Below are 11,116 nucleotides of genomic sequence, written 5' to 3'. Positions count from 1 at the left end.
TAGGACAATAAATAAGAAATATTTACTATAAATAGTACAATAAAATCCAAATTTTATTTAAAAATATGTAAATTGAGTTATAATGTCTGTTTGATGAATTCACTAATATGATGAATATTTTGATGATAATCATCTCTTCGTTTGGCACCAGATAAATTGTGAAAGAAACCGCAAAGCCTCGTCACATCAAGCAATACGCCATAACTCAAATCTTATAATGTGTAGTCCATTTTAATGTTTAAGTGCACAGTTTTTCATGAACGACACCGATTTTTTAAAAGCTAAAAAATGCGTTAAATGTTACCATCAGGGTTAAAGTAATTACCTAAAATTAATTGTAACTATGATTCTTTCTAATACTCAAAGAACTTTGTGACTATTTTTACGCTTAGACATTTGTCTGGAACCGAACTAACAGATTTTTGGTTTCCAATCCAGAACATTCTGGTTTCCAATTTTGCCAACTCTGCTCTCACGCATTCAAATTCAATTGATAAATTATGTGTACGTAAGGATCAACTTCTTGATAGAAAAAAAAACTTTTTTTAATACTTAAACTTTTGTGGTCAACAATAGGCCTACAATCAGACCATACAACCCAAGCACTTCAGAAAATATGAGAATTAGAACCATTCCGACGTACAGCTTAGGCTCTTCGGTTATTCCTCGTACTCCAGCATCGCCAGCTATCCCAATTGCAATTCCGGCAGCTAGTCCTGTCATGCCAACAGCGATTCCGGCTCCAAAATGTACATATCCTTTGTAAAGAGTGTATCCTTCAGCTGAAGAAGCAATATTATTTGATATTAAAACCGCAGCGACAAGACCATAAATTGCGATAATGCCAGCCATGACTACAGGCAGAAGTGATTTTATAACTATATCAGGTTTTACTACTCCGGCAGTACCAATGGTACTGCCTGCTTTCCAAGTTCCAAAATTTGCTCCCATTGAAGAGAAAGTTATAGCAGCAAATGCTCCCATAGCACCGAAGAAAGGAGCATACATATGTATTTCGATCTCATCTGCATCCATAATGGTTTATATTCTGTTTAATAAGCTAAAACTCTATATCATAAAGAAGAACTTATCAAAACAAATGTACATAATCATTTTATGACGTTTTATTTTTGCGCATCTATCAAAAGTATCCATGCTGAGGTAAACCTAGAAAGTAACCATGACTACAAATTTGATACTGCATTTTTTAAATTTATTTTACCATTATTAGTCGGCTCATTTTTATTGGCCGGAAAATCACATGGTAGGATCGAGTTTTCCCAAAATAATTTTCATATATTTTTTTTCTTTTTGGTTGACATCATCTTCTGGTTGTCTTTTTCTTCGTTCATCTTATATATATTTATATCCGTCCACTATAAAAAAATACGAGTTATTCTAGTGAATATAGTAGTGGTCGTGTTCTGAAGATTTTCTTTTCTCATATACACCCATTAACTGCATTCGATTTTCCACTGACGCAGCACTATTTAATATTTGATTTTACAATCTTTAGACTTGTACTTATGATACTCTGTGGTTTTTAAACATGCGCGGTTTTTAAACAGCAGATCACCAAAATCAAGCATCAGTGGCTGCGGGTGGGTGACCACTTGGATCAGTGTGCGGTATTGGTCCTCGTTAAACTGATCTTCCGTAGTGATCGACTTCGCGTGCAAGTCGTCGGGCTACCGAAGCGGGGTGCCATCCCCTCTGCAGAGGATCAAAATTGAGATGGCATGTCTTCGGATCGTCCTCGGGGATGTTTCCCGGACCGTCGCCAATAGCCCATTGTGCAGCTCTAGTGCGACGTAAATGAACTTCAACTTAAACATGCACCAATGTTCTTTTTTCGTACTTGTACTCAGTCCTTTTAATTTTAGTGCTGATGCCTACAACTAGCTATAATTAGTAACAATGCTCTATACATCTCAGAAATTTTGAATTTTTATACGATCTATTTTCTAATTACTAATCATACCCTTCACATTTTAAAAAAAGATTTGGATCTAAACTTCAACGGTCTCAATGTCAAGCGATAAAAGCAAGCAGTCTAACTGTAATTCCAAGAACCCTGAAGCTTGGAGGTAACGGGTTCGATTCTCTCCACAACTCTGAGTGTATTTTTGAGCTATCCTTCTTTAATTTGTGTTATCTCTTCTAGGTACAAGAATTTATTAATCATTTTTTTCTATTGAATACACTATTTTTATCCATTCTTACACGTACACGTGCAGGCTTGTGTGCTCATTACAAAGAACGGCTTATAAGCTCTTGTCATGCTAAGGAACAGATAGCACAAATTAAAGAGCAGCACAAAGATACATACTGAACACACATGTATGTGAATAAATAAATAAATAAAAGTAAGCTTTTGTTGTTTGGGTCACAGACGCGTAGTGTTATATGTGTTTGCATTGGTGTCTTGATTATAGCCTTATAGATTATTTCGAATGTCTTCACAAAATGATAAAGGTATTATATTATAAATTTAGTTTCATTGTTTATGCCACGTGCTGCGAATTGAAATTTTAAATCGCCACACGATGGCAGCTAACTTGAGCTATTCATTGTTCCTGGCTTCCAGCACTTATTGAAAAGTACATAGTTATTGTTTAAATTAAGTTGGAACTTCCAACTTTTTTTGTGAATTATTTAAATCAGAATATTTAAGAGCGATAAAAAAGTTCGTTTATTTTCTTAACAGGATGTGAGAAATAAAGACTCTCAAAATCAAAAAATCAATTTATTTTTTGATTTATTATAGTTTTTCAGCACTATTGTTAACAAAGTTAAGGTGCAAATCATATTTAATAAGCTTTTTGGTTCTATTATAAATCTTTAAAATCAAACTCTAGAAATAGATAACTCTTTTCGATGAATTAAGACAAGCGAATTCTTTCAATTACTTTCAATAAAAATAAGAATTGAATAAAAATAAAGCAAAAAATAAATATATTAATAAACTTAACTTTGTAATTAAACTTAAAAAGCAAACAAATAAATAAAAAAGCAACTAATTGAAAACTCTTACTTTTTAGCATAAAATGAAGTTTTTGTCTCTGTGTGTGACGGGCACTATATTATATGTCCTGTTGAACATCCGTACGCGTTCAATGCTGTCAAACTTTTTTATTTAATTTTTTTAATTTGCATGTATATAATGTGTTTACAATTGATGCTTTTTTATGAAGAAAAAGAATGGTAAATAGCCACTTTTTTAAATCTTCAGTATTATCGCCATTTTCATGAATGATTTATGGAATTCCAACTCCATTTTTGGCACTCCATTTCCTCATTCGCTTAGAAAGACAAATCTTCCAAAGTCGCGAAGAGAGTTGATGGTATTGTTTTAGAAAGACTTCTCTGGATTTTGACTTTCTCATTTAATTTAGCGATAAATATAATCAGATTTCAAGCGAACACATGCCACAGCCAATTAGAGCAGTTGCTTTTCTAGTTGTCCAATGAGATTTTAATAGAATATGTTGTTCCTGTGCGAGTGACAAAGTGAATTTTTCTGGGGGGAGAAGTTTGTCACACCCTTTTGCTCTAAGTTCGCATTAGTGAAATTGATCTCGTCTTCGCTTAAATAAGTTATCGTTCCATTCGATTCGAATATTTAAGCGACTCGTTCACTTGGTTTCGCATCTCGTGGAATTTTTTTTTATTTACTTAATTTTCTGTCTGAAAATAAAGTAATACAAATTTTGAAGCTACAGTTGTTAAAAAAGTGACCTTTTTTTGCAATAATGACTGACTTATCATAATTCCTTGTTGTCTAAAAATTTTTTAATTTTATCATTTGTTAATTTATTTTTCTCTGCTGTTTCCATGATTTAAAGAATATCAATGGTTCATATTAAATTTAATTAACTGAGTTTATTAGTTTAGATTTTGAAATAAAAGTTTGAAGTGATGTAGTTGTAGATTCAATACTTTAGTGAGATACAAACAGTAGCTTACAAATTTCTTTGTACTTTATTATCTGCATATCCAGTTAAAAAGAGGAAGATCTCACTTCAATATTAGAGGGGGGAATATAAATACAATTAACAAGGAGGAAGAACGGTTAATGTCCATGAAAATCTAATTCTGAGAAAAAAAATTAATTTCAACTAGGACAGGAACTATTGTTTCACAACATGACCAGTCTTCACTATGTAATAACTCTCGAAAAGAACCAGTTTTCCATGCTATTGATTTATCAAGCCTTTGTAATCCTCAAAATGTATTAAATGGTGATTCAATCATCATTTTTGCGAAAAATAAAAATAAATCATTCTCTCCCCCCCCCTCTAGATCTTCAGATATCTAAAGAGTTTCTTCAGTTGTATCATGATTTACCATAATGTTAGAAAATTGTTCCAGCATAAATTCTAATTTTACACACTATAATAAATAAAAAAAATAAGCTACTGGAGTTAAGAACTCCCATGACCTGTTAGATCAAAAATTAATTCAGAAATAAATTTGCGAAAGTAGTCGATTTATGGAAAAAGCGATTCATAATTGGAGACACATGAAAAATTAATATACTATCTCCAATATAATAAATAGAAAATAAGCTACAGGGGTTAAAAACTCCCATGACCTGCTAGATCGAAAATTAATTCAGAAATAAATTTGTGAAAGTAGTGGATTTATGGAAAAAGCGATTCATAATTGGAGATATATGACAAATAAGCTTTACTAATACTTTACTAGCTTTACTTTATTTATTAAAAGTCGGACCAATCCAATCTTTTCTCTCGCTTTAAAAATAATTTGGTAAAAGAAGGAAACTCCAAAAAACATTAAAAAATAATAGACAACATATAACAGTAAATTTTTATGTCATCATGTAAGTAACTCAAGAAAATGAATTTGACATCCAGTTTTGTGAGTCAGGGAAAAATATGTTATCGTTAATAATTATTAAGAAAGGGATTGATAATTAAATATGTTTTTAAGAATTAAATGAAATTAAAGAGCTAGGAACTATACAATGCTTATAAGGGCATGATAATTATAGTATGTTAGTAAATTTATTATAGTAAGTTATTAATTTTTGTTTACGGAATGCATACAGGGTGCATACCGTAAAAGATATGCATACGGTAATCATAGCCTGTGACATATATTAGTGGGACCGGAAAGTAATGTCGTTTCAGCGGCATTAAATATTCGTTAGTCTTATAAACCAATTCATTTTTTTTCCCAAGCCGTTTCGATTATTTTTTTTTTATCCGGCATTGAAAGGTAGCGAGGGTGAATACATTATTGATTAAAAATAAAATCTTTGTAACAAATATCAAATGCGCCGAAACGACATTACTTTCCGGTCCCCCTAATATTTTTACTCGAATTGGTTGTGAGGAAGATGGAATTAAAAAATAATAAGAGCAACTTTGTTTTCTGAGGAATCTTGGTGCTTCTAATAATCGTTTTTGAAAATTCTCTCTTTTCTCCGGTAATCAAAGAGGTTCTGATATTTAAAGGATCGCTTTCCTCAATAGTGATTCTTTATATTTCGATAGCATTTTTTATTTTTCTATGTTTAAATTTCAATTAGGGATCTTGGGTGTGTTTACTTTTTTATTTTTATTTTTGACAAAGATTATAAATATATTAAAGATGGTTGCAACAGAACAGCTAAGTTAAAGAAAGAATAAGTAAACACTTTTGAAAGAATATGATAAATAATTAAGATAATAGCAATTTTTCTTAAATAAATAATTTCTTTCAATGTTCAAAAAGTTGGAAGTTCCAACTTAATTTAAACAATAACTATATACTTTTCAATAAGTGCTGAAACCCAGGAGCAATGAATAGCTCAGTTTAGCTGCCAACGTATGGCGATTTAAATAAATAATTCTAACAATGTTTTTAACGAAAAGTTGAACTCAAAATAAAAAAATTACCATGATAGTGTGTAAAAGTGGTGTTATAGTAATTGTTTAGCTAGTGTGATAGTAGTGTGATAATAGTAGTGTAATAAAAGTAGTGCGTAAAAGTAATGTGTAAAAGTAGTTGATAGTGTTTTACTAGCGGGTAAAAATAGTTTGATCGAGTTTTACTTGTGTAATAGTGCATAAAAGTAGCTTGATAGTTTTTTACTAGAGTCATAGTGTGTAAAAGTAGTGTGATAGCGTTTACTAGTGTGTAAAAGTAGTGTGATAATGTTTTACTTGTATAATAGGGCGTAAAAGTAGTGTGATAGTAAGTGTTTTACTAGTGTCCTAGTGTGTAAAAGTATGTGTGATAGTAAAACATTTTCTAGTCACACTACTTCTAGAGTGTCACTTCAATTTTTATTTTTACCTCGAGAATTTTTTTATGACAAATATTTTCTACATCTCAGTACATTTCTAAAAAGAGTGTGGAAAAGTAAATAGATCAAACGCGTGTTTATTGTAGTGTAAAAACTATATATTTAAATTCTTTCGTCTGAAATCATCAACAAATATCTTAGTAAATAAAAATTGAAAAAAAAATTTCAAAAGAAATGGTTGCATGGTTATTGTTATGATAGGATTGCTATGTTCCGCGTAATTGCGTCCAATAGCTATTTTTCTCGTTATGCCGTGAAAATAGGCAATCAAAATTCGAGTGGCTCCCAACTAGACAACTGGGAATCGTTAAAGAAACTAAGCTCCACTCAAGACTTCAGTTAAAACCTTGTAAATATCGCGGTACTATCTATACGCCATGTTTGGTTTCAGGCGAAGAAAAAAAGTGAGATTTTCCACAGATTGCATATTTTCTCCAAGATATAAAATATATTGCTGGTTATCAGGCATCATATACAAAGATAATATGTATCAGGCGACATAGATATACAAGATATGTGGTTCTTATAAATTCTTTAAATATGAGTTTGTTTTCTTTATAAAAAAAATCACATATATTTCAAGAGTAACTTAAAAAGATCATAGCATTTACCCAGTTCCCGACATTTTTAGGGGATCCGGGGTAAGGTATTTTAAAATAATGAAATTGAGTTGTGGTATTAAAAATTCAAAAACTTAGTTTCCCAATTGCAATCATAGATGTAATAGTTTAGGCTTAAAGCCCAGATACAGTGATCGTTACGAATTTCTTCAAAGAAATCAAAATGGCAAAACTAGAAAATAAGATTACATGGTTTTACAAAAAAGTTTCTTAAACTGAAAATTCCTCATTTCTAAAGGTCCTTAGTTTGATATATCATTGATAAAAACTAAGCTACAAACTAAAATTTCAGAATTAAATTTTAAGAAAATAATAAAATGTTAAAGTGTTTGCTCTTAAAAATGAGAATTCAAAAATAAAATGTCCAATGATCTAATTAAATAAATAAAGCGAAAGTTTAAGGTAGATTTTTTTGGATTATATGTTATCTATTTTTCGAGACTCAACTTATTGAAAATATTATATTATAATATTATAACCGTCGTTGAACAGTCGACCCATTTTTACGACTACTAATGTTCATCTCCGTATCCTTCTAATTTTGAACCTAATCCGAAAGAGAAGGAGACTACTGGACCAAGTATTTGCAGAAATTTGAATTCGCGGAGGACGGCTTGATGGAACTAACCCAAATTGGCGTTACACAGAGAGGAAAACCACGAAGCCCTTCATGGCTAGCCTGACGGAAAGGGGACTCTAACCTATGATCCGTCTACCACTGAGGGTATTTCACGTCCAGCAATGTGGTCGGCGCGAGTCATGAGCGAAATTCCTACTGACCGGCCACCACTAGGATTCGAACCCATACACCTCATTGGAAGGATTCGATCCCCTGAGCCGCCACGTCTCCTCTATATAAAAATAGTAAAAGGGCTCAGAAAAGTGTTTTGTTCTAGGACCTCATGAACTCCAGAAACGTTTCTGTTTTATACTGGCTGTATTCAATACGTCAAGGTTAAATAGATAATAAATGCTCAATGGATAGAGTGCTCGCTCTCCTGTGAAATGTACCAGGTTTGAAAGCTGGTTAATGCGAATTCTGCTCTATGCTTGTACCCATCACATTGCTGACGTATTTTCTGTGGTAAGGGTATCATGGGTTAGAATCCCCTTGCGTCGGATTAACTGTGGGAGGTTTTCATAGTTTTCCTCTCCATATAGCGAATCCATCAATAACGTGCAAACCAAAAAGTCCTCCATGAAAGCAAGTTTTTCCTAATACTTGATCCAAGAACTCCCTTATCTTATGGCTACCAAAATTATAAGCCCACGAAGTTCAACAGTAGTTTTCGAAAACTCAAAAATTGGTTGACTATTTCATTCGGCAATTTTTTTCAGGAGATAAGTTGGCGTGGGAATTTTATATCCAGAGGCAATACTTCTGATAAAATGCGTCACTAGTAATACCCAAAACAATGATTGGAGTACCTTGGACTAAATTTTAACACTTTTCCTCTTTATTTAACTTTAACGATGGTTATTTTAACCAAAAACAGTCACCACGAATTTTAATTTTTTTTTTTTTAAATTGATTCTATATCAACTTAGAAGACATAGACTTGGGTTGAACTCAAAATTACAAGAATAAGGAGACTATTATTGATTTATGGAAGATAATGGAGAGAAAAAAAGTACTATTCCAGTTTTCAGAGGAAAGTCTTGCTAATTATATATATAAAAAAAATGGCCGTGTAAGTTTCTAAGCGAAACTCTTAGCGCTTGTAAAATTTGTCCCAATAGGTAGTTGAATCCCAATTAAAAGTGGGCAACAATGGCAGACAGCAAAGCTGCTTTGATATTTCAGTAATCCCCAACTCTAACGACCCTACTTGACCGACGACAAAGGTGGTAAGTTTGTCGACAAAATGTTCGCGAACAGCGAATTAAGGCTTACAATCACGGTGTAGACGAAAAAGTAGGCTCAGTTAGTGGAGGTCCTAATCCCTAATTCATCGGTCAACCTTGATCCCTGGATAAAGTACCGGACACTGGAGAGAAAAGCGGAGATAGACATTTCCGGAAACGTTAATGGTCGTAAACGACGAGAGATCGGGATCTGTTACCAAGGTTATTTCCTTCATTTAAGGCATTACGAGATCCCCCCCCCCCTTCTTGAAGATCGAAACCCGGAGTGTCCTTCCTAAAATTTGTTCTAGCAGTCAGGATAAGATAGCAATTGATTGGATATCTGCTCAGAAACTCAATTTTAAATCAGGAATAGTAGGATATGTTTTATTTGTAGTTATGGATCCCGCTAGAATTCCAAATGGAACTCCTGCAGACATTTTAGGAAATAGATTTTGATAGAGTATGAGTCTAAGTAGGCTCCAGCGAAATTGAGGAAATTCTCAGCAACCAGCAGCTAGAGCAATGTATGAATCTAATGTATTGTATTTTCAAAATTCGATTTTGAATCACGTATTCCTCTGGAATTTTAATTAAAATTAAAGGTACTGACAGGTGCCTCTGCAAACACGAATTTCTGAGCTAGAAATTTTAGTTTTGAATTTCGGAAAGTTTATTATTATTGTATACGAATATTTTTTTTGTGTATTTTGATAATATATGTATTTAAATATGCTTCTGTTAAATAGTAAGATTTCTCAGCGATTTGCATTCATGTCGAAATAGCAATTGGTTATGTTCTTAAGTTTAATTTCAAAGCGGGTAATTGAAAAAAATATTTTATTTGATATTATGCATCAATCCAGATTTTTATAAGAAATTTAAAAGGCTAGATCACTGCATATATACTTTTTTTTCTTTTTTGCTTGTTTAGATAAAGTATGCATAAGTATATTCTTTCAAAATACAGGGTTTCCCGAAATTCATGCTAGTAGTAATTGTGATAAAAAATACAAGTTTTGAACTTTCAATTTTTTTTAATGTTATAGGAAACACAGGCAGTATAAGGTTCAGATGAAAAAGTATATCATCGGATAAATAACCTCAGTGGTTTGTTGGCATATATGCCCTCTTTTTTCTTAATTTTAGATATTTTTAATGACCAGTTTAAGGATTCGTAATTGCACATCAACAAAGTGAAGGACTTTGTTTCTTTGTGTAATGCTGATTGTAAAAAAAAGATGCAAGAAAAGGTATCAAGCTAGAGAAATAAATCATAAAAAAGGTGAAGACTTGCTTGTGATGTTAAGTGCTAGTTACTCCTAGATTCTGGACAGTTACAAAATGCTTAAATAAATTATATTAAATATAAATAAATATGTCCTTTTATGAAAATTTATTAATCTTTAGTAAACCTAATAGCTTCCATCAAAGTGGAGGTAGAAGGAAGATAACCTCTAAACCAGCGTGTATATATGTAGCTAGATTTTGTTCAAACAGTGCACAATTTCCTCGTTCAAACGTGTGTTTTTTATGGGCTAGTTAACTTAAATGTTAGATTTAAAAACTAAGTCTAGATTCATTAAATTACATGATTTGACCTGTCAGTTTTAATCGCAATAATGGGAAATTACATGTCCCAGGAATGAATCAACAATGTCAAAACTATTTCTCACGATTCAGGAAATTTCTATTTAGGTAGTCAAATCAAATACAGTTATTTGTTATTATGATTATACTTATTGTACTAAATCTGTATAAATTGCTTCATATCGTTTTTTTTTCTCTACTTCATGTAAACCATAAAGTATTTTTAAAGGTTAATAGATAAAAATAAATGTAAAAAAAGAAACATTGAAAAAAGAGACACATAAATAATGAAAATGGAGAACTTTAATTTCTAAATAATATCTTTTTTTTACAATCTAGAGCTTAATATTTACGTTCATCTTGCGCATCACTGGGATCGGAAATGAATGATGGGGATCGAATGCGAGGAGTGACAGGATTTACCCCTACTTCTCCCCTATGATCTGATCTCTAAAAGTGGGGACATTTTTAAACGTTTTCCCTTTGCCTTTTAATTTAATTAGCTGCTTTAACTGCAGAACTGTTCCGCTTTAACTGTTTTCTGCATTAAGGAAACAACGCATTCCTTTTTTTGTGTGAACTTTTTTCCCTGGCCTTTAACTTTTGCTCATGAAGTAAACTTGCCAAAAAGTGACGTTCTGATGGGTGAAGTTTTGACTTTTATTGGTAGAATGATTGAAAGGGATAAATTGGCAGTGTTAATGTCACTGAATGAATTGTGCTCTATAGAATAATTGGCATATTCTAG

The 11,116-nt window shown here is 32.1% G+C and overlaps 2 protein-coding genes across 6 annotated transcripts in view; one reads left to right on the top strand and one right to left on the bottom strand.

Annotated features, from left to right (window-relative positions):
• Positions 1–120: 120 nt before the first annotated feature.
• Positions 121–1,096, bottom strand: LOC107451561 (V-type proton ATPase 16 kDa proteolipid subunit c-like). The gene has a single exon (XM_016067700.3). The coding sequence runs from the start codon at positions 1,033–1,035 to the stop codon at positions 553–555; it is 483 nt and encodes a 160-aa protein (XP_015923186.1). The 5' UTR covers positions 1,036–1,096; the 3' UTR covers positions 121–552.
• A 1,239-nt stretch (positions 1,097–2,335) lies between these two features.
• The window catches only part of LOC107451579 (E3 ubiquitin-protein ligase Rnf220), a 97,682-nt gene continuing 88,901 nt past the window's right edge, over positions 2,336–11,116 (top strand). For 4 of the 5 annotated variants that reach the window (XM_043046897.2, XM_043046896.2, XM_043046895.2 and 1 more), the window contains exon 1: positions 2,336–2,475. In XM_043046897.2, coding sequence (XP_042902831.1) covers positions 2,454–2,475 — 22 coding nt within the window. In that variant the 5' untranslated portion in view covers positions 2,336–2,453. The remainder of the gene's footprint in view (positions 2,476–11,116) is intronic. The other variant, XM_071183378.1, reaches the window with a different exon arrangement.

This window comes from Parasteatoda tepidariorum, chromosome 7, assembly GCF_043381705.1.
Source record: "Parasteatoda tepidariorum isolate YZ-2023 chromosome 7, CAS_Ptep_4.0, whole genome shotgun sequence".
Classification (NCBI taxonomy): domain Eukaryota; kingdom Metazoa; phylum Arthropoda; class Arachnida; order Araneae; family Theridiidae; genus Parasteatoda; species Parasteatoda tepidariorum.
Note: the sequence above shows the minus strand (reverse complement) of the source record. Positions and strands in the feature narration are given on the sequence as shown.